Source organism: Erythrolamprus reginae, chromosome 2 (assembly GCF_031021105.1).
Source record: "Erythrolamprus reginae isolate rEryReg1 chromosome 2, rEryReg1.hap1, whole genome shotgun sequence".
NCBI classification, from domain to species: Eukaryota; Metazoa; Chordata; class Lepidosauria; order Squamata; family Dipsadidae; genus Erythrolamprus; species Erythrolamprus reginae.
In genome coordinates, this window is record NC_091951.1 from 28582422 (window position 1) to 28608928 (window position 26507).

Consider the following 26507-nt stretch of genomic DNA (forward strand, 5'->3'; position numbering starts at 1 on the left):
ACCCCACCTTTATTATTTTTGCATCTATTCTAAAAGTCAGCTAGGACTGGCACGCTCCTAGCCTCCTCCCTTAAACATTGCTATTGGATAGGAGCTAGGAAGTCAGTATTTTTTGTTGCAGACCTTCTGTATGAAACCTACTTCCCTGTGTATTTGCAGGCTTTTATCCCCAGTCTCTTCTGAATGGAAGCTCTAGCTAAGTATACAACACTGGAGGCTTTCAGGAAAAGACTTGATTGCCACTTGTCAGAAATGATATAGGGTCTTCTGCATCAGTCCGCCCCATATCCCCCCTGCTCCCTGCCCCTCGGAGAACTACAATGCTAATCTGTTGAAGAAATCTACCATATTTTTCGGTGTATAAGATGCACCTTTTTCCTCCCTAAAAAAAGCTGATAATTTGGGTATTTCTTATACAGTGATACCTTGTCTTACAAACTTAATTGGTTCCGGGACGAGGTTCTTAAGGTGAAAAGTTTGTAAGACGAAACAATGTCTCCCATAGGAATCAATGGAAAAGCGATTAATGCGTGCAAGCCCCAAATTCACCACTTTTGCCAGCCAAAGCGCCCATTTTTGCGCTGCTGGGATTCCCTGAGGCTCCCCTCCATGGGAAACCCCACCTCCGGACTTCTGTGTTTTTGCGATGCTGCAGAGGAATCCCAGCATCGCAAAAACGAGCGCTTCGCTGGCAACGGAAGTCCGGAGGTGGAGTTTCCCAGCGAAGGGAGCATCAGTGAAATTGCAGCATCGCCAAAACACTGAAACCCCACCTCCGGACCTCTTGTGTTTTTGCGATGCTGCGATTTCACTGAGGCTCCCCTCTCTGGGAAACCCCACCCCTGGACTTTCATTGCCAGCGAAGCGCCTGTTTTTGCGCTGCTGGGATTCCCCTGCAGCATCACAAAAACACGGAAGTCCGGAGGTGGGGTTTCCCATGGAGGGGAGCCTCAGGGGAATCCCAGCAGCACAAAAACGGGCACTTCGCTGGCAACGGAAGTCCGGAGGTGGAGCATCCAAGTGGTGGCGGTGGATTTGTATGGTGAAAATAGTTTGTAAGAAGAGGCGAAAAAATCTTAAATCCCGGATTTGTATCTAGAAAAGTTTGTATGACGAGGGATTTGTAAGACGAGGTATCACTGTACTCTGAAATGTAGCTTTTTTCCCCCTTCTGCCCTAACTAGCTGCTAACGATCTGCGAAGAATGTTCTCCAAGCCCTAAGTCTTTGCAGGGGTTTTCATTGCTCTAACGTGCTCTGAGTAAGTTTCTTTCCAGCCCTAACCAGGTGCTAAAGATGTTCCCAGCTCTTACCAGCTTGCAAGCTCTTTCATTGTTACTCTCTGCAAACAAGAATGTTTTCCAAACCCTGCCTTTGTAGGGTTTTCTTCATTGCTTTCCTTGCTCCAGATGTTTCTTTCCAGTCCTAACCAGATGTTATTAATGTTCCCAGCTCTTACCGGCTTGCAAGCTCTTTCACTGTTACTGTCTGCAAAGAAGAATGTTTTCTAAGCCCTAAGTCTTTGCAGGGTTTTTTCCATTGCTCTACCTGCTCAGACTGTTTCTTTCCAGGTGCTAATGATGTTCTCAGTCCTTACTGGCTTGAAAGCTTGTCGCTTGTTACTCTCTCCGAATAAAAAAAATTTAAGCCCTTAATCAGGGGATAAAATAATGTGCTGAAGCTGACCAGACTAAGGACGTTAGCCAGATGAATACCTAGTAAGCAGATTCTTTTCCCTGTTTTCCTCCCAAAAAACTAAGGTGCATCTTATATTCCGAAAAATACGGTAAGTTTGACATCCTTGGTATAGTGTCTGCTGCTAAAGTCCCATTCATCTCATCTCATCATCTCATCTCCTTCATGTTTGATATTAAGACAAGTTTCACTAAAGAGAATCATGCAAGCAATTAAATATTTAATTGTTCAGCTGGGTTTTCCGTGAGAAACAACAAATGAAATTCAACATTCCTCTACACACATCAAATGTTGCCTCATGTGAAATGTCTTCTGTGCGAAAAGGGAAGAATTTTGTGTGAAACACTGTCTGCAATCTAGCTATTTGAATGGTTACTCCCCTATGTGTAGCCTTACATGATTTATAAGGCTAGCCCTATAACGGAAATCTTTCCCACAATCCGGACATTCAAATGGTTTCTCTCCTGTGTGAGTCCTCCGGTGTATCACCAAACTGGAATTCAAACTAAAACTTTTCCCACATTCAAGACACACATACGGTTTCTCTCCCGTGTGAGTCCTCTGGTGTTTCCCCAGATCAGATTTCCAAGAGAAACCTTTCCCATACTCTGAACAAGCATACGGCTTCTCTCCTGTGTGAGTCCTCTGGTGTTTCACCAGGTCAGAATTACAACTGAAACCTTTGCCACAATCTGGACATTGATATGGTTTTTCACCTGTGTGAACCCTTTGGTGTATCACCAGATCAGAATTAGTCTTGAAACCTTTCCCACAGTCTGAACACTCATATGGTTTCTCCCCTGTGTGAATCCTCTGGTGTTTCACCAGGTCAGATTTCCAAGAGAAATCTTTCCCACACTCTGGACACTCATACGGTTTCTCTCCCGTGTGAGTCCTCTGGTGTTTCACCAGGTCAGAATTGCAAATGAAACCTTTCCCACAATGACACTTATATGGTTTTTCACCCGTGTGAATCCTTTGGTGCATCACCAGGTCAGAATTGCAACAGAAACCTTTGCCACAATTTGAACACTCATACGGTTTCTCTCCCGTGTGAGTCCACTGGTGTTTCACCAGGTAGACATTCTGATTGAAACTTTTCCCACAATAACATATATATGGTTTCTCTCCTGTGTGAATTCTCTGGTGGGTCAACAGGTTGAAATTCGAAGTGAAATGCTTCCCACAAACATGACATTTATATGGTTTCTCCCCTGTGTGGGTCCGCTGGTGTTTCACCAGGTAAGAATTCTGAGTGAAACTTTTCCCACAATGACATATATATGGTTTCTCTCCTGTGTGAGTCTTCTGGTGTTTTACCAGGTAGGAATTCCAAGTGAAACTTCTCCCACAATCATGACATTTATACGGTTTCTCTCCCATGTGAGTCCACTGGTGTTTCACCAGGTAGGTATTCTGACTGAAACTTTTCCCACAGTGACATTTATATGGTTTCTCTCCCGTGTGAGTCTTCTGGTGTTTTACGAGGTAGGAATTCCAAGTGAAAGTTCTTCCACAATCATGACATTTATATGGTTTCTCCCCTGTGTGGGTCCTCTGGTGATTTACCAGGTAGGAATTCTGACTGAAACTTTTCCCACAATGGCATTTATATGGTTTCTCTCCTGTGTGAGTCATTTGATGTTTCACCAGGTCAGAATTGCAATTGAACCTTTTCCCGCAATCTGAACACTCATACGGTTTCTCTGGCATGTGAATCCTCTGGTGCAACACCATGTCAAAACTCTGGGTGAAACTTTTCCCACAATCCGGGCACTTATATGGTTTCTCTCCTGTATGAGTCCTGTGATGTCGCAAAAGGAGGGAATTTTGAATGAAACTTTTTCCACACTGCAGACACTCATACGGTTTTTCACCTGTGTGACTCCTCTTGTGTCTTACCAGATTTGTTTGCTTGCTAAATCTTTTGCCACATTGGGAGCACTGGTAGAACTGATCCTCCTGCATCGGCTTTTCCATGTGTCATTGGAGTCCTATTCTGAGTAAAACTTTTCGGTATCTAAGCGTTTGTTAGGGTTTTCATGGGATGGAGGCTTCTGTGCATAAATTAACTGAGATCTGCTCTCTGTGTTTCCCCCCAAAATAGGCAGTCTTTGGGGTTTTTCCAACACATATTCTTGGATTCAGGGGACTGGGGGATACTTCTGATCCTTTATCTGGTGGTGCTTTGATTCAAGACACTCTTCCACAACAGCTTTCATTAATGCCTTTGGTTGTACAAGGGATCTTTTCTATGTCTCACTTTTTCTGAATTTCGTAATTATATCTTTTTACCTTTTCTTGCAATATTTTCTTCAGTTCCTGAAGAACTATTTTTTCCACTTGAAAATCCTGTTTCTGTTATTCTCTTTGTCTCCCTTCATCTGCTGAGGAAAGAGAAGAGTTTTAGCACTTTCTGAAGAAGTGGAAAAGATTCTGATTGATGGTTTGTTTGTTTGCTTTTTAATGCTTCTTCGCATTTTGTTTTCTATTTTTTTAAAAAAATTTAAAATAAACTTATTTAATAAACAAAATTAACAAACATGTTTGACATTGGTTGAGATTTTTAGGCTTATCTTTCAATAGTTTACCATTCTCGCTTCCTTATATATTTTACATCAATTAAGTATATTTAAAATGGCTTGTTTTTATTTAGTTACATAGTTGTCTTATCACATAAGCCTGGACTAAATTTATACACAGTAAAAAGGAAAAAGAGGGAAAAAAAGATAAAAGAAAAGGGAAAAGAGGGGGGGGGAGAGAAAGGGGGAAGAAAAATAAAAGAATGCTATTGGTCAAGTATTTCAATTGATTCACGCATTTAAGCAAACTGTTGCTAAGCACATTTATGCAATTAGTAAATTCTTGATTTGTAAGTATACATAGTTATTATTATACACTATTATTATACACATAATTATTATTATTATACACTATTATTTATAATAGTGTGTATATATATATATATCACATTTTTTTTTGCTGAATTTGAAAATTAAGGGTTGTATGATTATATGAGTATATAATGATTATATCATTATATGACAGTCTTGGCATATTCAGGTTTCTTCCCGTGTAGAATTTGGAAATTTCTGGCGACATTTCAACAAGGTTCCACTCGTCATCTTCAGGCTGGTGCTTCTGTCCTTGTTCTAGGGCAAACACAGCAAGACCTGAGCTGCCTTCCCTGTATTAAATACTGGTGGCTGGGTGTGGTTTGATGGCTCAGCAATTGCCTGCTGTGTAGAAACTTCCTGGTGAGTCAGTGGGGTAACACCTGGGGTCGTTGATTTAACTGAGGTATGCTGATTAGTTAATGATTGTTGATTAGGGGTGATATCATGCTTGTTCATATTTTGGGGATGTTTTTCTATTTTTCCCAAAATATGAACAAGCGTGATGATACCTCCCGCCTACCAGACATCTGGAAACCAGCCCTCATTTACAAACGTATCCCAGCCATACAAACTGAAACCAGACTCAGAACACACATTGCAAAACAACTAAGTAGCCTGCAAGCTCCAACTACACAGGATATCACCCCTAATCCACAATGATTAACTAATCAGCATACCTCAGTTACATCAACGACCCCAGGTGTTACCCCACTGACTCACCAGGAAGTTTCTACACAGCAGGCAATTGCTGAACCATCAAACCACACCCAGCCACCAGTATTTATAGAGGGAAGGCAGCTTAGGTCTCGCTGTGTTCGCCCTAGAACAAGGACAGAAGCACCAGCCTGAAGATGACGAGTGGGACCTCATCGAAACGTCGCCAGAAATTTCCAAATCCTACACGGGAAGAAATCCGAATATGCCAAGACCGTCATACCTGTACCCGTGGAAATCTACGAAAACAAACAAATATATATGGGGCTCGGGTTCTTAAATAGAAAATGGTTCTTGAGAAGAGGCAAACAAATCTTGAACACCAGGTTTCTTATCTGGAAAAGTTCTTAAGTAGAGGCATTCTTAAGTAGTGGTGCCACTGTACCTGATAATACTGAGATTTATGCAGATATACCGTGTTTCCCCGATAGTAAGACCCCCCCGATTGTAAGACATATGGGGGGTTTCAGGGGGGTTGGCTAATATAAGCCATACCCCGAAAGTAAGACATATGCCTTACTTTCGGGGAAACACGGGGGTATTGCGGGGGGGGGGGGAGCCCTGGGTCTTCCCCGCTGCACACGCTTTCTCGACGGGGAAGGAGGCTGAACCGCAGATATAACATTGGGAAGAAGGTGCAAGGAATCGCGCGAGGGGGGGATAGCGGCGGTGGTTTGGATTAAGCGATCGTAATCCCCCAAAAGGACGAACTCCAGCCTCGGAAGGCCAATGAACCGATGGCTATGAAATTAAGGCTTTTCTTTGAGAGAGAGAGAGAGAGTGGGGGATAGTCGTCGTCGGAGCGCTAAAGACCAGGGCAGAGAAAGCGCGAGCTGCATGCGGGAGAAGCGGAGGAGGAATCAGGCAAGCCGAATGGGAGCCTGTTCTGTGTGAGTCCATTCCGGGTTTTGCTTACAGCCCCGGGCATTAGCAATAGCAGCGGCGGCAGGAGAGGCAGCCCTTTGCAATGTGGTCCGCCTGTCTCGGCACTTGCAGAGCGAGGATGTAGAGGTGGGTTTGCGGAGGAATTGCTGGCGGGGAATGGAGCGAGGGAGGGCAGGGGAGGGATTCCCATTCGGCTAGCCTGATTCCTCCTCCGCTTCTCCCGCATGCAGCTCGCGCTTTCTCTGCCCTGGTCTTTAGCGCTCCGACGACGACTATCCCCCACTCTCTCTCTCTCTCTCAAAGAAAAGCCTTAATTTCGTAGCCATCGGTTCATCGGCCTTCCGATGCTGGAGTTCATCCTTTTGGGGAATTACGATCGCTTAATCCAAACCACCGCCGCTATCCCTTCCCTGGGTCTTCCCCGCCGCCCACGCAAAGGGGAAACCCCAATCTTCGCCTCCTCGCTGCTGCGCCGCTAAAAGGACCCTTTCAATTTTTTTTTCAATGTAAGACATACCCCCATAGTAAGACATAGGGGGGCTTTTGGGGGTTAAAAAAAAGTAAGACACTGCCTTACTATCGGGGAAACACGGTAGGTATATGCATACGTAAGTTCACACCTATAGGTTTATCTATGCACAAAAACTATTTGTAGTTCAGTCTTCAAAATGCTTCAGAAGTGGATCCACTCAATTTGTTTGATCTAATTTTAGAAAGGTGGGGGACACAAATAGACGAGAAGGTGCCCGAATCCTAGGCAAGATTTAAATCAGTGATTCCCAACCTTGGCAACCTGAAGATATTTGGACTTCAACTCCCAGAATTCCCCAGCCAGCGAACGCTGGCTGGGGAATTCTGGGAGTTGAAGTCCAGATATCTTCAAGTTGCCAAGGTTGGGAAACACTGGTTTAAATAATCTGTTTTGCCCATGAAAGTCCTCGCTTGCCAGGAAAGCAGCTTGTCAATAACATCACAAGGAATGAAGTGTTACGCGAAGACCAATAGAGATAGAAATATGAAGGGGGGTGGAGACTTTTAAAATGTCCCGAATCCCCCAGCAGAAAATCACAGATTTTTAAATCATGCGGCATAAAATTTGGGAAGAGAAAGTACATGTACTGTATATGCTGCAGCAGCCACCACGATTCATCCTCGTTGCTTCCCCTGCATCTACCCCGTGGAGGAATCCCAAAGGGCCCGACTTGCTCCGGGCTTCTCCCCCCGACCTTCCCTCCACTCACCTCCCGGGAGCCGCTTCGACCCTTCAAACGGCACAAGAACCTCCGCCAACACCTTCCTCCTCCCGTGGGCAAGCCGGAAGAGGAAGTTCCTCGCCCTTCTCAAAAATCCTCTCTAGCAATCCAATCCTCTATCGTTTCAACTCGTTCCATCTCCGCCTCTACTCCCCCCCCCCCCCCAAGTAGACTAGCAATGCCACTACTTCCTCTTCCTCCATCGAACTGCTCCTTGTGGACTTCAATTCCCAGAATTCCTGAGCCTATCATGGTAGCTCAGGAATTCTGGGAGTTGAAGTCCCTATGTCATAGTAGAGCCAGCTTTGCCTACCCATGGTGTGGGTCAATTTTTGGAGCGCAAAGGAAGAAGGGGGCGATCTCCCTCCCATTTGTCTGTCCCGCGGCAGGGACGTCCGCAGGGATGTGCCGGGCTGCCACGGAGCTGCTGCCTGCCGAAGCAGTAGCTCACCAATTGGCTTTACGCCGGTGTGTAGATAGATCTGCAGCGAGACCAATGCATTTGCTTTCTTCTCGCATAGCTCATCCCCAAAGAAAGGAGGACCGGCAGAAAAATCCCTTCCCCATCTCACCCCCACCCCGCTCGCAGACCACTTTCTATTTTTATTTTATTTATTATATTTGTCAAACAAGTAGAGTATAGAATTATAGTTTGTATTAACATATAAAGAAGTACTGTAATTAGAAAGGATAATAGGACAGAAGGACAGGGAGGGTAGGCACAATACTGTAGTGCAGTGTTTCCCAACCTTGGTAAATTGAAGATATTTGGACTTCAACTCCCAGAATTCCCCAGCCAGCATTTGCTGGCTGGGGAATTCTGGGAGTTGAAGTCCAAATATCTTCAATTTGCCAAGGTTGGGAAACACTGCTGTAGTGCACTTATGCATGCCCCTTACAGACCTCTTAGAAAAGGGGAGAGGTCAACAGTAGATAATTTAAGATTGAATATTTTGGGGTTAGGAGAACAACACAGCCAGGTAGTGAGTTCCAGGCAATGATCACTCTGCTGCTGAAGTCATATTTTCTGCAGTCAAGTTTGGAAGTGAAGTTTCTGAAAGTTTTCCTCACCTGGTCTGCCCATTGTGGAGGCTAGCTAGCTATTTATTTATTTATTTATTTATGTATTTGTTTGTTTGTTTGTCAAACAGGTATAGGATAGTACTTTGTATAAGCATAAGTAAAAGTAAAAAATAAAAGTAAAATAGGTAAAAAGTAACGGTTTCTTCTTGTTTCTAGGTTCTCAGCTTCATTAGTTTCTATCCATTGTTTCTCGTCTTTTGTTTAGTGTTTTGGAAATCAAGTTTGAGGCAGCCCCTCACATACTGGAATTCTGCTGTCATGTCATCCCTAGACCTTCTTTTCTCTAGACTGATCATACCTACGTTCACCAACCATTCTTTATGTTTTATTGTCAAGGCCTTTAAATTTTACTCTTGCAGCAGATTTCCCAGCAGAAATTTACAGGCATTATTTTAAAATCATGCAGCATAATTTTAAAAACATTTGGCAACAGAGAGAATATCGGACCAGAATATCCCTGGGACCGCCTTCTGCCGCACGAATCCCAGCGACCAGTTAGGTCCCACAGAGTTGGCCTTACGTTGACCCTATGTGGGTTCGTAGATTTAGCCAAGTGCATGAAGTTGTTCTTTCTGTGTGACCCTAAATGGTTGTTGGCTACATCCGATTAACTGGAAAATGGGACGGGAGCAATTGGGACGGGCCCACTGGCATTATCTGTGAACCCCATCTAGATAGGAGGTAGATCTAATCTTCCTGTCTGTTTTATTGTGGAATCTAACTCCTGCTGAAAAGCAGAATTGCTCAGTGCGGCCTTCCGCAGTCTGCATTGGTTGCCGATCAGTTTCTGGTCACAATTCAAAGTGTTGGTTATGACCTATAAAGCCCTTCATGGCATCGGACCAGAATATCTCTGGGACCACCTTCTGCCGCACGAATCCCAGCGACCAGTTAGGTCCCACAGAGTTGGCCTTCTCCGGGTCCCGTCGACTAAACAATGTCGTCTGGCGGGACCCAGGGGAAGAGCCTTCTCTGTGGCGGCCCCGACCCTCTGGAGCCAACTCCCCCCGGAGATTAGAATTGCCCCCACCCTCCTTGCCTTTCGCAAACTCCTCAAAACCCACCTCTGCCGTCAGGCCTGGGGGAATTGAGACATCTCCCTCAGGCCTATATAGTTTATGCATGGTATATTTGTGCGTATGTTTTGCTTTTTAAATAAGGGTTTTTTTAGAGTTTTTAAATATTACATTTGTTATACATTGTTTTTATCATTGCTGTAAACTGCCCGAAGTCTACGGAGAGGGGCGGCATACAAATCTAATAAATAATAATAAATAATAATAATAATAATACACTGGCAGTCGACAACATTCAGCCTATTTGCTTCTCTGCTTTTACATCATGGAGCAAACTAAACAGCCCTACTTGCTCCCGGATTCTCCTCTGATCTGCCCCCACTCACCTTCCAGCAGCTGCTTTGGCTCTGGGAGGAGCACAACTGACACCCTTCACCCCTCCATCATCCTGTGGGTAAACTGAAAGAGGAAGTTCCTCTGCTCTTCTCTTCAACATCCAGAATTGAGACATCTCCCCCAGGCCTATATAATTTATGCATGGTATGTTTGTGTGTTTTTTAAATAAGGGGTTTTAGAGACTTTTTAATATTAGATTTGTGATATATTGTTCGTATTATTGTTGTGAGCCGCCCCGAGTCTGCGGAGAGGGGCGGCATACAAATCTAATAAATAATAATAATAACATCCATTCTAGCAATATTCTATTTTTTCTCTTTTATCCTCAGCTGCTCTCCTTCCAGTTGGATGTCGGATTTCAGTCACCACTGGTGCTGCTATTAAATTGGCAATTTTCTAGGCACGCATGTTATTATAAAGCTCTACCTAGTGACATAAGGCTCAAAAAAGGCTCAGTCTCTCTACCTGATGCTTTTAAGATTTGTTTTTAATGAAGTGCCATTTTCCACTCTTAGCCACTACATCCATAACTTTTCCCCAGGACAACCTACCCCTAGTCTGTCCTTTGGGGTCTGGTAGGGACATCCACATCATCACTGCAATGGAGGCAGGGACTTCTTTTGCAGGAACTAAACCAAGGGAAAGAATCCATGGGGGGAACAAAATGTGCCGTCAAGCAACAAGAAAGCACACCTCCTTTGTGGATCACTGAAGATTATTCCAGCCAGTTCTTTGTCTTGGGGATGCAGGATAACCCCCCCCCCCCAAAAACTATAGAAACATAGAAGTCTGACGGCAGAAAAAGACCTCATGGTCCATCTAGTCTGCCCTAATACTATTTCCTGTATTTTATCTTACAATGGATATATGTTTATCCCAGGCATGTTTAAATTCAGTTACTGTGGATTTACCCACCACATCTCCTGGAAGTTTGTTCCAAGGATCTACTACTCTTTCAGTAAAATAATATTTTCTCATGTTGCCTTTGATCTTTCCCCCAACTAACTTCAGATTGTGTCCCCTTGTTCTTGTGTTCACTTTCCTATTAAAAACACTTCCGTCCTGAACCTTATTTAACCCTTTAACATATTTAAATGTTTTGATCATGTCCCCCCTTTTCCTTCTGTCCTCCAGACTATACAGATTGAGTTCATTAAGTCTTTCCTGATACGTTTTATACTTAAGACTTTCCACCATTCTTGTAGCCCGTCTTTGGACCCGTTCAATTTTGTCAATATCTTTTTGTAGGTGAGGTCTCCAGAACTGAACACAGTATTCCAAATGTGGTCTCACCAGCGCTCTATAGAAGGGGATCACAATCTCCCTCTTCCTGCTTGTTATACCTCTAGCTACACCCACAATGCTTCCAAACTATCTTTGCAAATGAGAGAAGCTAGAAGACGGAAGCCTGACCCTACTTATCTTCACAAGATTAGCCAGCCTTAAACGACTGCCTGCTTAATCCCATTAATAGAATGAAATATGGAAAAAAAAACCTTGAAAAGCCCACCCACAATGCTTCCAAACACATTTAGATGGGATCTATCATTTTTGCAGGGACTAAATTTCACTAAAAGACAGAATTCCTTTGAGAAGCCTTCCTAATTTCCAGAGGAGTTAACATTACAGCATTGAAGAGCTGCGGTGGCACACTGGTTACAGTACTGCAGGCTACTTCTGCTGATCACCAGCTGCCAGCAGTTTGACATATCGAATCTCACCAAGCTCAAGGTTGACTAAGCCTTCCATCCTTTTGAGGTCACTAAAATGAGGACCCAAATCGTTGGGGGCAATATTCTTACTCTGTAAAAGACTTAGGGCTATAAACAATATGAAGCAGTATACAAGTCTAAATGCTATTGCTAGAGCAGATAGTGAGGAAAGACACAAATAATGGATGGAAATAGCTAACTAGAGGAGGGGAACAGAGAGATTTTCTTAAAAAATAAAAGCACATACATACATATCTATATCCCATCTTTATTATATGTAGAAATAACTCAAGGTGGCAAACATGCCTGTAAAGATCTAAGTACTTTTGCTCTGGCCCAGAATGGCAACTCCCCTCGACAATGTGAAAGGAAACAATAGCAAAATGAAAGGACACTGAGATCTCCTCCCTCATGTTTGATACTAAGACATATTTGACTAAAACAATTAAAGCAAGAAATTAAATGGTTAATTCTTCAACTGGGCTTCCAAAGAGAGAAGAAAAACAAAATTCAAGATTCCTCTACACACATCAAATTTTGCTTCATGTGGAATTTCTTGTGCGCCGTGAGAGAGGAATTTTGTGTGAAACACTTCCTACAATCAGGACATTTGAATGGTTTCTCTCCTGTGTGTAACCTTACATGATTTAGAAGGTTTGACCTGATACTGAAATCTTTCCCACAATCTGGACACTCATATGGTTTCTCCCCTGTGTGAGTCCTCCAATGTATCACAAAGCTGAAATTCCGACTGAACCTTTTTCCACATTCAGGACATTCATATGGTTTTTCTCCTGTGTGAGTCCTGCGGTGTCTTACTAGGTGGGAATTCTGACTGAACCTTTTCCCACAATCTGTACACTCATATGGTTTCTCTCCTGTGTGAGTTCTTTGGTGTTCCACAAGGAAGGAATTCCGACTGAAACTTTTCCCACAATGCAGGCACTCATATGGTTTTTCTCCTGTGTGAGTCATCTGATGTTCCACCAGGTGAGAATTCTGACTGAAACTTTTCCCACAATCTGGACACTCATATGATTTATCTCCTGTGTGAGTCTTCTTGTGCATACCCAGATTGGTGTGCATGTTAAAACATTCATCACAATGGGAGCACTGGTAGTGCTTCCCTTCGGTATGGGTCCTTCCACTAATCACGAGAGATCTGTTCAGAGTAAAGCTTCTGCTGCAATCCAAACATCTGTATGGCTTTTCATGGGATGGTGTAGCTTAAAGCTTTGGGTTTTATCATTTTCTCCTTTGTCTCTCAACAGTTGAGGAAGGATAAATATTTTTGGAGGAATTGGAAAATTTTGACTTATTTATTTTAGATTTTAATGCATTTTAATCGTTGTTGGTTGTCCAAAGTATTCTTCTTGGTTTCTTTTTGTCTGTAAGATTCAGATTAATGAGTTAGTTTCATTATTATTTTAAAAATGCCTTCTGGACACGCGAAAGGAAAAAAAATCTCATATGTTATCATGAAAAAACAAACATCAATATTCTAGTTTGAGCTCTAACATTAATTATGATTCGTGTTTGAATCATGAATATTTGCATATTCATAAAGGGCATGCTTAAACCCAAGTGTGTGTCTACTGTCCCCATTTATTCGTATTTGCTGTATTCGTATTCATGTTTAGATTTATATCTGTTACCTCGTAGATGTTAGACAAACTAACTAAATAAAATAAAAACTGAGAAGGTTAACAGTTCCAAATATCAACTCAAATCATAAAATTCTCCTTATCGGCATCAGTAAATCACACATAGAGTGAATTCAGAAAGAATTCAAAGTACTCAGACCTCTTATCAGTTTTGCTACAGCAGTTTTAAATCGTGCAGCCCCAGAGGAATACAATTTCGGGAGGGAAAGAATGTGAAGCAGGCGCCGCCATGTTCCAGCCTCGTTGCTTCTTCTGCTTTTAGGCCGTTGGAGGAACCCAAACGGCCCGACTTGCCCCGGTTTCTCCTTCGACCTGCCCTCCACTCACCTTGAAACTGCCGCCTTCACCCTCAAAACGCAACAAGAGGCTCTGCCGACGATATCCTCCGCCCGTAGCTCAGCCGGAAGTGGAAGTTCCTCTGCCCTTCGCCTCCTCACCTCCACATCCGATCTAGCAATCCACTACTCTATCGTTTCAACCTGTTCCATGCCAGCCTGCAGTAACTGTATTCACTGCTTTCTAGACACAAGTGTCGCTCATTTGTACAGCGCCATCTAGTGGCCTAGGGCTGAAAAACACTCTCATTCTATTTCTACTCTAAAGCAAGGGTCTCCAACCTTGGCCATTTTAAGACTTGTGGACTTCCAGAACTCTGGGAGTTGAAGTCCACAAATCTTACAGTGACAAAGGTTGAAAACCCCTGCTGCAAAGCATTTGCTATTTTTTGTTCATTAATTCTGTAGTTTCCTCTATACCATCCAGTCATATTCCACCTCCTCACTAATTGGAAAGATGGTTTAATGATAAAGCAGAGTTGAATGAGGGTTTTTTATACCTTTAAGCTTTGGTCTAGTGACATAAGGCTGAAAAACACCCTTCTTCTATTTGTACTCTAAAGCGGTGTTTCCCAACCTTGGCCACTTGAAGATATTTGGACTTCAACTCCCAGAATTCCCCAGCCAGCGAATGCTGGCTGGGGAATTCTGGGAGTTGAAGTCCAGATATCTTCAAGTGGCCAAGGTTGGGAAACACTGCCCTAAAGCATTTACATTGTTTTTTCATTGATTCTGGTTTCTTCTGTGCCATATTCAGTCATATTCGACTACCACAGAGCACAAATAAACCTTTTTTTTTACACCTTTAAAGCATTTTTACTACCTATTACCCCCAACTGAGACTCTGTGAGAGTCCTTGCTTGTTGTAGGAGCTAGTTTATGTGAAGTCCAACTGCTTTTGAATATTGTATGTCAGTCAGTTGTGTAGGAATTAGTTGTGTAGCTTTTGTGGTGTTTGTGTGCGAAGTGTGAAAATTGATTTTGGAGCTCTTTGTGGCTCTGTAACGTTCCTGCTTGTTTTAGGGGGCATTGTGTTAAGTCCAGATGCTTCTGCATTGTGTGTGAGTCAGTTTTGTAGCCTTTGTGTTGTGTGCAATGTGTGAAAGTTGGTTTTTGAGCTCACCTGCCACATAATTACCAAGCCATACCTACCCAGTCACATGACCATGAAGCCATGCCCACACAACTGGTAGGGGAAATTTTTAGACCTCACCACTGATCTGAATTTTCAACTTTTATTAAATCTATCACAACTGGTTTGCATGATAGCATTGAGGCTTTGTCAATAATCAAACATATTTTCAGATTATGTTCAATAATGCTAGTAAACATTTCTCTTTTAATTTCTTTTCCAAGGAAATCAACTATTTCCACTGCAGTTGACCATGAATGCAATCCTATTCCCAAATCTACTCCATTTTCAATTAGCAATTTTATCGACTCTTCTATGTCTGAAAATGGTTTGCATCTTTTTGCCAGGCTGTAAAACAATTTTTGGTTTTCAACGTTCTACAGGTGGTAACTAAATAGTTTTCAGATACCCTACTGATTCCTTTTGTTACAGCATCCTGCTCCCACATCATCACTGTAACTTAGCCAGGAACTTCTTTTGCAGGGAATGCAATGGTGTGGGAGTATGCCAAATGTGGAGGCTTTGTATTTTGCTATATGTGGTTTATTACTGTAAGCCATCTAGAGTCACATTGCATTGGATTTCCATGCACAATTTCTTAATAAATAAACATACATACATATCTATATTCCACGTTTATTATATGTAGAAATAACTCAAGGTGGCAAACATACCTAATAGAGAGATCTAAGCGCCTTTTCTCTGGCCCAGAATGGCAATTCCCCTCGACACTGTGAAAGGAATCAACCACACAATTCCAGAGAAAGGACGCTCAGATCTGCCCCCTCTTGTATGATACTAAGACCTGTTTCACATAAACAACTAAGGCAAGAAATTAAATGGTTAATTTTTCAACTGGGCTTCCAAAGGGAGAAGAAAAATAAAATTCAATATTCCTCTACACACATCAAAGTTTGCCTCATATGGAATTTCTTGTGTGCAGTGAAAGAGGAATTTTGTGTGAAACACTTCCTACAATCTGGGTTTTTGAATGGTTTCTCTCCTGTGTGTAACCTTATATTATTAATTAATTAATTAATTATTAGATTTGTATGCCGCCCCTCTCCGTAAATTTGGGGCGGCTCACAACATATAATAAAACAATTCACAACAAATCTAATAAATTTAAAAAAAATTTTAAAACCCCATTATTAAACCAGACATACCATACATAAATTGTATAGGCCCGGGGGAGGGGGGGAATGCCTCAATTCCCCATGCCTGATGGCAGAGGTGAGTTTTAAGGAGTTTACGGAAGGCAAGGAGGGTGGGGGCAGTTCTAATCTCTGGGGGGAGCTGGTTCTAGAGAGTCGGGGCCGCCACAGAGAAGGCTCTTCCCCTGGGACCCGCCAGACGACAGTTTAGTCCAGTGATTTTCAACCTTTTTTGAGCCGCGGCACATTTTTTTCATTTACGAAACCCTGGGGTACATGGAGCAGGGGGGGGCGCTAAAAAAAGTTTGAAGAAAAAAATTCTCTCTTTCTTCCTCCCCTTCGCTCTATTTCTTTCTCCCTCCCTCTTTCTCTTCCTTCCTTCCTTTCTTTCTCTCTCTCCATCCTTCTTTTTTTCTCTTCCTTCCTTCCTCTCTTTTTTGCTCTTTCTCCCTCCCTCCCTACGTACCTCTATGTCTTTCTCTCTCTCTCCTTCCCTCCCTCTCTCTCTCTCTCTTGCTTTCTTTCTCTTGTTCTCTTTCTCTCTCTCTTGCTCTTTCTCTCTCTTGCTTTCTTTCTCTCTCTTGCTTTCTCTCTCTCTTGCTTTCTTTCTCTCTGAGCTTCGCGGCACACCTGACCATGTCTCGCGGCACACTGGTTGAAAAACACTGGTTTAGTCAATGGGACCCGGAGAAGGCCAACTCTGTGGGACCTAACTGGTCGCTGGGATTCGTGCGGCAGAAGGCGGTTCCGGAGATATTCTGGTTCGATGCCATGAAGGGATTTTTAGGTCATAACCAACACTTTGAATTGTGACTGGAAATTGATCGGCAACCAATGCAGACTGCGGAGTGTTGGTGTGTAACATGGGCATACCTAGGGAAGCCCATGATTGCTGTCGCAGCTGCATTCTGCACGATCCACGATTTAGATCTGATACTGAAATCTTTCCCACAATCTGGACACTCATATGGTTTCTCCCCTGCGTGAGTCCTCCAGTGTATCACCAAGCTGAAATTCCGACTGAACCTTTTTCCACATTCAGGACACTTATATGGTTTCTCTCTTGTGCGAGTCCTCTGGTGTAACACCATGTTAAAATTCTGACTAATATTCACACCTGGCCAATAAAAAGAATTCTATAAAGCAGGACCACATGGTTTGAGAGTGAGGGATTTTTATACTTGACTACCATCTGGTGACATAAACGAGGAAAGGTTACTGGAAGTGGGCATGGATAGTCTAGTAAAAAGAAGTGCTAGGGGGGACATGATAGCTGTATACAGGTACTTAAGGGGTTGCCACGGAGAGGAGGGGGACACACTATTTTCCAGGGCACCAGAGGGCGGGACGAGGAACAATGGTTGGAAGCTGACTAAGGAAAGATTCAACCTGGAGATTAGGAAGAATTTCCTGATGGTGAGAGCGATCAACCAGTGGAACGGCCTGCCAGCAGAGGTTGTGGACTCCCCAACTTTGGACATTTTCAAGAGGAGATTGGACTGCCATTTGGCTGGGGCGCTGTAGGTGAAATGAATGAGACTCAGACAGGAGTACAAGATGGTTCCGTTTATTCAGCTCTCTCGAAAGTGACTTCAGCAAGGAACGCATCTGAGCTGTCAGTGTCAGAACAGCCCTTTTTATACCTTTAAGGCTCGCGCCTAAAAGAAACGGCCGTGCGTCTTAGCCAATCAGACGCGGCCAAGGTTTATTCATAGTTTAAACAGTATTTACAAGGCATTTTCTTTTACAGATTTTACATTGGTTATATACAGACTTAACACCCCTCCCTCATTAGTTGAGACAACTGTCACTCAGTGAGCCAAGTGACGTAGTCCTCCAATCGATTGGGCCGGCGTGACGTGCGCTCAGACCTGCGCAGATCATTACCGGCTGGTATGTCTATGGTGGAGGTTGGCTCGTCGTTGTCTCCTGTCCGCGGCTGGGCCCAAGTTGGGGCTCTGGCCTGCGGAGATAAGTATGCTGATGGTGCACCGTGCCCAGAAGAGGAGGAAGGCTCGGCATCGCATGAGGAGGCATCTGGCCGTGGTAAGTCCTTTTGTAATTCCAAAAGTTCGAGTTGCGAATTAATGTCTGCTTGGGGGGAAGAATTTCCGTTAGCGGCCGGCACTTCATTTGATGTTATGCGCCCCCTTAAATGATCGATGTGCCGCCTCCATGTGCGGCCATCTTCCAGTTGTACCACATAAGACTTTGGGGCTGTTTGTTGCAATATTTTTCCTTTCAGCCAACTCAACCCCCCATCAAAATTTCTAGCAAAAACAAGTTGCCCTAAGTACATATTTCTTTCAGGTGTTATACATGTTTCATTATTTACATTTTGAGTACAATATCGAGGGTGCAACCTGTCCAGGGGGGACCTTATTTTTCGACCCATTAAAATCTCTGCTGGGCTTTTATTTGTGATAGAATTTGGGGTGATGTGCTGCATTAATAAAAACTGATCTAATTTGTGTTGTATTTCCCCTGGGCCTGCCCTGCGCAAGGCTTCTTTGGCCACACGTACATAACGTTCTGCAAGGCCATTAACCCATGGCGAGTAAGGGGATGTGAGTGCGTGTCTGACCCCCAAGTTGCTCAAAAAACACTCAAATTGTCTGGCAGTCAATTGTGGCCCGTTATCTGAAACTAGGATGTCTGGGCACCCATGTGTGGCAAACAAATGGTATAGTGCCTTGATGGTGGCACAAGTAGTAATGTTTTGCATAGCAATGATCTCCACCCATCTGGAGAACGCGTCTACCACAATTAGAAAGTTTTGGGTTCCAATAGGCCCTGCGAAGTCAATATGAATGCGGGACCATGGCCCAGTGGGTCTTTCCCATTCCAGAGGTGTTGTTTTCGGGGGATTGGGCCGTGACTCCTGGCAAGGGTCACAGTTTGCTACCCATTGCTCAATGTCCCTATCTAAACCTGGCCACCACAAATAGCCCCTGGCCAACCCTTTCATTCTGACAATGCCTGGGTGGCCTGCATGCAACATACTTAGTACCTTCTGTTTTAAGGTATTGGGAATGACCACCCTGTCACCCCATAACACGCATCCCTTCAAGTAGGATAATTCCAACCTTTTAGATTTGAATTCTGACAGCCCAGTTTCCTCAGAGTCTCCCAACCATCCTTTTAGAATACAATTGATTACTTTTAACAATAGTAAATCCTTCTTGGTGTGCTCAGCCACCTCTTTGGCAGTGGTCAGGCAGTTTTCCTCAAGGTCAATTAGTAAGACATCCTCTGTGGGGGTTGGATCTGAGACTAACTCGGGCATGGGGCATCTACTTAACCCGTCAGCATGATTTATTGATTTTCCCCCCTTATGTGTTAGATGGTATTGGTATCCTGACAGGAAAAGGGCCCATCTTATTAATCTGGGGGACATGAAGGGAGGAGTTGGTTTATTGGCAGCTAGAAGACCAAGCAGGGGTTTGTGATCTGTTATTAGTTCAAAACTCCTCCCACAGAGATAATAATGGAATTTCTTAACGCTAGAGACTAGGGCCAATGCCTCTTTGTCTAATTGGCTGTAGTTTCTCTCTGCCATGGACAATGTTTTAGAAAAGAAGGCGATGGGGGCCTCTGTATTGTTTGGCATTATGTGAGCTAATACCCCACCAACCCCATACGCCGAAGCATCGCACGTGAGCCTTATTGGCAAAGTTGAGCTATATTGAACCACTACGCTTTTAGAGGTCAATAACTGTTTTATTTTATGAAAAGCTTCGCGCTCCATTGTGCCCCAGGTCCAGGGAACTCCCTTCTGCAGCAGTCGGTGTAGTGGTTCTGCTGCCGTTGCCTTCTGTTTAAGGAAGACAGAATAAAAATTAAGGAGGCCCAGAAATGCTTGGAGTTCTGTCTTATTATTTGGCTCGGGTGCTTTGGTTATGGCCTCTAGTTTGTCTGCTGTGGGGTGTATTCCCTCACTGTCTATTCTATAGCCCAGAAATTCTATGCTACTTGCTCCCCACACACACTTGTCTGGTTTTACTTTTAACCCCTTAGCTTGCAGTCTAGCCAATACTTCTCTGATGCGCATGTTTAATTCTGCTTGGTTTTTTCCTGATATAAATATATCGTCAAAATATGGGGAGGTTCCTTTTATACCTGCCAATAATCGTTCCATGAAACTTTGGAAAATACCTGGGGCGGTACTGACCCCAAATTGCAGGCGGGTGCACCTAAAAGCACCCCTATGGGTCACTATGGTCTGGGCCAGGGATGTGGCCTCATCGACCGGAAGCTGTTGGTATGCCTGTGCCAGGTCGATTTTCGAAAATACTCTCCCTTCCCCCAAAGAATGAAGCAATTGTTGGACCACTGGGATCGGGTATGGATGGTGTTGAAGGGCCTTGTTGATAGTGGCTTTGTAGTCTGCACAGACCCTTAAGGAGCCATCAGGTTTAACTGGAGTGACAATGGGGGTTTCCCATGGCGCTTGTTCTACAGGGACTAAGATGCCCTGGGCAATCAATTTGTCCAATTGGATATCTAGTTTAGGCAATAGTGGTAGGGGCACCCTGCGAGGCTTAAGTCTGACTGGGGGTACCTTGGGATCTAGAGAGAAGGAGATAGGGGCCCCATTATAGGTGCCCAAAGTAGGGCTGAAAACCTCAGGAAATTCTTGGATAAAGTTAGGAATATCAGGTTCAGCATTTACATGACAAAGACCCAGTATTTCAATTCCCAAAGGAGACATCCATGTTAACCCCAGGAGGGAGTGTTTGGCTCCCTCAACCACAATCAGAGGAAGAAAATATTCACAATTTTTAAATTTCACAGGCACATCTACTTTCCCCAAAACAGGTATGACATTACCTTGAAAATCCCTTATTATTAAAGTTGAGTTAACAAAATCAGTTTTAAGAAAATTTGGCATATACATTTTGAATTTGTCCCAAGGCATAATAGAATGCTTAGAGCCTGTATCTAATTCTAGGTTACAAGGCTTGTTATTTAAAAGTAGTGAGATGATAATCTTGTTCCCTCCTTTAGCAGTTGCGCAATTTACGTAAGTTTGTGCTTTACCTCGTGCGTAGTCACGGTTAGCGGTAGAGTCGTTTCTGCGATTGAAGCCTCTGGAAAATTTGTTGTCTCGCGGTTGTTGTGCCTGGTTGTTGAAACGTTGTTGGCGGGGTGTAGAGAAGGACTCCTCTGGAAGGGGCGCTCTGCAAGCCTCGGCGATGTGCCCGCGTCGATTGCAGCGGCGGCAAACGGCGTCTCTGAAGGGGCAACGCTGTCGTGGGTGATTTCCTCGGCAACCGGGGCATGGGTTGGAGGGGCGTTGGTATCTGGGTTGTCTGGCTTGCTCGGAAGGCAGCAGGAGACAGGTGTCGTCGTCCGTGGCAGCTGGGCTGAGGTCATCTGTGGTTTCGGCGCGGGAAACAGCAACGGAGATTTTGGAGACGGTGTCTTTCTTTTCGTGTTCCTTGAGTTCTTTGGCGGCCGCGTCAGCTACTTCGGCTGTTTGAGCCAGCTTGATGACTGACTGAAGCGTTGGGTCGTCCTCTGTTAGGATTTTGTTCCGGACGGTCGCATTCTTCATCCCAAAGATCAGAGCGTCTGTGAGGCGAGCTTCTGGGCTGTCAAATTTGCACTTTGACAGCACCGTGCGAAGTCTCGTGGCGAATTGATTGATTGTCTCAGACTCACGCTGGGTCATCCTGGAAAATTGATGTCTGTAGACTACGGCAGGCTTCGTTGGCTTGAAGTGGTTTGCCAGTCTTGCTTGGAGGTCGTCCCACGGAACGGATTTAGCTGGAAGCGGGTCGGTAAGCGTTTGGACGAGGTCAAAAATCTCAGTCCCGCAATAGTTCAAGAAGATCGCCCGCTTCCTGTCGTCTTCAGCTTCTCCCATTCCTGCCGCTTCCAGGAAGATTTCGAATTTCGACATGTAGGCGTCCCAAGACGACTTCTCGGGGTCGAAGTAGTCGGGAGCCCGGCCGATCTGGAGGTGATTCATGCTTGACTCGTGGATTCTTCGTTCTCTCGTCGCCAGTGAAATGAATGAGACTCAGACAGGAGTACAAGATGGTTCCGTTTATTCAGCTCTCTCGAAAGTGACTTCAGCAAGGAACGCATCTGAGCTGTCAGTGTCAGAACAGCCCTTTTTATACCTTTAAGGCTCGCGCCTAAAAGAAACGGCCGTGCGTCTTAGCCAATCAGACGCGGCCAAGGTTTATTCATAGTTTAAACAGTATTTACAAGGCATTTTCTTTTACAGATTTTACATTGGTTATATACAGACTTAACAGTAGGATTTCCTGCTCAAGCAGGGGGTTGGACTTGATGACCTGTAAGGTCCCTTTCAACTCTAATAATAAATAAATAAAATAAGCCTGAAAAACATGGTTTTTTTTAATTTCCACTTGTGAAAAACATATTTCCCAGCAAAAAAAGGAAATGCAGACAGACCACAAGCAATAGATCTTATTTTGAGATTCAGAGGTTTATTCTATGAGCAGTTGAGAACATGGGAAAAAGCCATCATTAAAGGAACAACGTATAATAACAACTCAATGCAATGAGGTCCACTGTCATAACTAAATCCAGCAAGGATTAGCTAGGGCCAGAGGCCCTGAACTCATCCCAAGACATTCTTTTTATACTTTTCTGCACGCATGTCACAACTTACTTACTGCTTCTGTCTTAGAGTCAGTTTCCACATATACCAGTGTACATCTCAAACCTCAGTTGCAACTGCTACTGGAACTTGTCAGGATTGACCTCAGTAACTGTGTGTTTTATAACCTCATTGCAAAGCAATTTTATTTATTTATTTATTAGATTTGTATGCCGCCCCTCTCCGCAGACTAACAACAATAAAAAGACAACGTAAACAAATCTAATATTAAAAAACTAAAAACCCCAATTAAAGAGATCAGTCATACATACAGTCATACCATACATAAATTTTATAAGCCTAGGGGAAGGGAATATTTCAATTCCCCCATGCCTGACGACAGAGGTGGGTTTTTAAGAGCTTACGAAAGGCAAGGAGGGTGGGGGCAACTCTAATATCTGGGGGGAGTTGGTTCCATAGGGTCGGGGCCACCACAGAGAAGGCTCTTCCCCTGGGTCCCGCCAAACGACATTATTTAGTCGACGGGACCCAGAGAAGGCCAACTCTGTGGGACCTAACTAGTCACTGGGATTCGTGCAGCAGAAGGCGATCCTGGAGATATTCTGGTCCAATGGAATTTCTGGAGCCAATTCCTGTCACAACCCAAGAAATACCATTCCACCCCACCACCACAAGCACAGGAAGAGTCATTCACCCCCTTCTGGACAGTTGGCATCCTGACCGGCTTGATACCTTGAACTGCAGTTTTTGTAATGCATAAGAAAATTATGAGAGGTTTTCTTGGTAGAGGAGTTCAAGGCATGGCTGCAGACTAAGGCCTTTTATAAGTGCAGCTGAAGAGGGCTATGAAAGGTTGGCAGCCTGAGACTTCAACTCACCCTCCAACTTTGCAGCTCTGACTTTGCCACCCAGAGAAAGGATTGTGCAGGGGAAAGGCCCCTTGGGCTGTTCTCAGTCTGGCACATGCTTGAGAAGATCGTGGCTGGGGTAGTGGCTTTGCCCAGATTCATCTACTGCACCAATTGTATCCTTTTCTGGACCAGGGAGGCCTTGCACATTGGTCACTCATGCCATGGTCACTTCCTGTTTGGATTATCGCACTGGACGAACCAGAAACTTCACCCACCTCTGTCGTCAGGCGTGGGGGAACTGAAACATCTCCCCCTGCCTATGTAGTTCTTTGTGTATGATATGACTGTATGTATGTTTTAGAAACATAGAAACATAGAAGTCTGGCCCGGGGGCTTCCGGTTTGGCGGTGATCGCGGCGGGACATCCTTGGCAGGGCTCTGCCAAGCGATCCCTTCTACCCCCTTCGAAGGTCGCATTTGCGATCGGATCGGGCTCGGATGGCCCGATCCCAGAACAGGGGGCTCCCCTCTGCCCGAGGAGCCATCGCTGAGACTCCAGAGGCAGCGGTTCGCCCCGCAGCTTCGAAGACGGGAGAACCGATCCTCTTCGCCTGAGAGGACCGGCCAGCGCTTTCTCCCCTCACCCAGCGGGAAGCTGAGAAAAAGCTCTAAATTGAAAGTTCTACATTTAACTAACTGAAAAAGAATACATCCGATAAAGGACTCAAGGTAAAAAATTTCCTCTTTGTTTCAAGACCAAAATCTGAAGATTTGATCGTTCGCAAGCCTCAAGGGAAAGTTTTCTTTAACGAGGCGAAAGTGAAAGTTTTTTTTTTCCTGAGTCTCATCCGCAAATAACAGCCGAGACTAAATTCTCTCATTTTCATTGTTTCCATTTTGTATTTGAATTTTGGAATCTATAAAACATTTTTTTACCCTATGCTTTAATAAAAGATCTTGAACTGGAAATGACTATTTAGAAGATTTCAATGATTAATGATTAAAAGAAATTAGTAAAGATGACTAAAATTTCTTTTTTATAGTCTGTCAAAACATTGTGTTCCGGGCTGACATCTTAACAGCGGAGGAATATTACTTTGTTGCCTTATTTTTTCTCATCCTGTTGTCTTTGCAACATAATAACATTATATAACAACTTGAAAATAAATGGGAAATAGAAGGAACTGATACCTTTCCTTTGGAATATTTACCTTTGGATTAACCTACTTGGATTACTTGCTGATTGCCTTTGAACTACTTTGGATTACTTGCTGATTGCTTTTTTTCCTTGGGATTATTTTTTCTTCTGAGAACCTTTTTACATCTGCCTGATCATATGAACTTCTGACTTCTAACCTGACTCCATCTTGGGATCTATTTTTTTTTGCCTTTGTCTAGAATTTGAAAAAGAACATAGACTCCATTTTAACTACAAGAAAATTATTAATTTGACTTTTTTTTCTTTTCGTGAGACCTGCAATTGGGATTAAGTACAATTGTATTTTCTGACATTGGGATTCACACTCTTTATTCATCTAATATAATTTCCTGATTTATAAGAAGAACATAACTATACATATTGTGTTTTCTTTTTGATTAATTAATTGATTAATTAACTCTTTTTTTGTTCTCCTTCTGATTTTCCTTCTTTTTATTCCTATTTTTAAAAGAAGTTTGAATTGAAGACTATGCATTGTTAGCAAACCTTGGTTTCCTGCTCTATTCTAATTATTTGAATTGAAATACTCCCCATTTCTTTTTTCTCTCTCCTTTTTTCTCCCTCTTCTTGCTGCCTTACTAAGTCTTTTTTCTCTTCCTTTCTCTTCTCTGTACTTTTTCAAAGTCTCCCTTTTTAAAATAGTTATTACTCTCTCTTTGCTGTCATTTATTTTGTCTTTTTATTAGACCATTTATTTTTAACTTTTATTGGTTTTCTATTCCTAAAAGTTTTATATTTGTTTCCTGAGTTATTATATCTTTAAATTTTTAAATTTTTAAAATAATTAATAACAATATATATTGGATTTTGAATTTTGAATTTTCTTGATAATCGAATAGTTATAATTTAAGCGTAACTGCTAATAAAACAGATTGAATAGATTTGGAATTTATAGAAATTTTCTCCTTTTCACTATATATAAATTTAGATTGATTTAAATTGATTCAAATTCTAAACAGCGGATCCAAAATTGATAATGTCAACTTCTTCAACCGTTGTTAAAACAGTCAAAAAACAACCTACTGCAACAATCTCTTCTCCACAAGTGTCCCCACGTCCTTCCCCGACGCACCAGGCCTCAGCTATGTCTTCCAAGGATAAAGAAAAAGACAAAACAACGCAGCCCAACTTTGCAACATTACAAGAAACTTTAAACAATATGCAGGACTCTATCTTTAAATCTCTAGAGAATGCCACCCAACAAAGAGAGGCTATAAAAGAGGATGCAACACAACAAAGGGAAGCTATAAAAGCAGACTTGGCAGAATTTAAAAAGGAGATGGCCCAACTGAAAGCTGATATGGGCGAGGTGAAAGACCAGATAAAGGTGATCCAACAAGCACTACAAGAAAGTGATGATCGAGTGAAAAAGGTTGAAGAGAAATCTGACAAAAACGCAAAAAGAATTGATTATCTCGAAGGGAGAGCCGATGCAAGACACAGAAGACATGATGAATCAATTATCCAGCTGGAGATGCAACGTGCTTCGTATGGACTACGATTTCAGAACATGAAAGAGGAAAAAGATGAAGATTTAAAAATGACTATGGCGGAAACGATTGGAGGAATACTCCAGGAGGATCCTGCTGCGCTAGTGAAAGAAATCGATGAAGTTTACAGGACTTCGAATAGCTACATCCGTCGCCACAATCTTCCAAGAGAGATTCATATCAAATTCACCAGGAAAACTTTGCGAGATGACATACTCCATTGGGCAAGAAACTCCAAACTTCAACATCAAGGAGTGGAAATAAAAATATTAAAACAAGTTCCAAGAAGTGTCAGAGAGAGCAGAAGAGATTACCAGTTTCTTACCAGAATTTTGATCAAAGAAAATATAACCTATCGTTGGTTAATCCCACAAGGTCTCTCTCTGACATGGCGTTCTACAAGATACAAGCTGGAAA

The 26507-nt window shown here is 43.2% G+C and overlaps 2 protein-coding genes across 5 annotated transcripts in view; one reads left to right on the plus strand and one right to left on the minus strand.

Moving 5' to 3' along the window:
• Window positions 1-26507, plus strand: part of LOC139163077 (zinc finger protein 850-like) — a 249510-nt gene that overhangs the window by 167532 nt on the left and 55471 nt on the right. The gene's annotated exons all lie outside the window — the stretch shown is intronic.
• LOC139163041 (zinc finger protein 271-like) lies at window positions 1894-13761 on the minus strand. Of its 4 annotated transcripts, XM_070743968.1 has the most exons (3): window positions 13642-13761; window positions 12176-13038; window positions 1894-3647 (listed from the first exon to the last, which is right to left on the minus strand). In XM_070743968.1, the coding sequence occupies exons 2-3, from the start codon at window positions 12734-12736 to the stop codon at window positions 2067-2069; spliced, it is 2142 nt and encodes a 713-aa protein (XP_070600069.1). In that variant the 5' UTR covers window positions 12737-13038; window positions 13642-13761; the 3' UTR covers window positions 1894-2066. The 4 variants fall into 4 exon arrangements, with proteins under 4 accessions (XP_070600069.1, XP_070600066.1, XP_070600067.1 ...); XM_070743965.1 differs by lacking the exons at window positions 12176-13038; window positions 13642-13761 and adding an exon at window positions 7432-7590 and having other exon boundaries at window positions 1894-4081; XM_070743966.1 differs by lacking the exons at window positions 12176-13038; window positions 13642-13761 and adding an exon at window positions 7432-7536 and having other exon boundaries at window positions 1894-4078.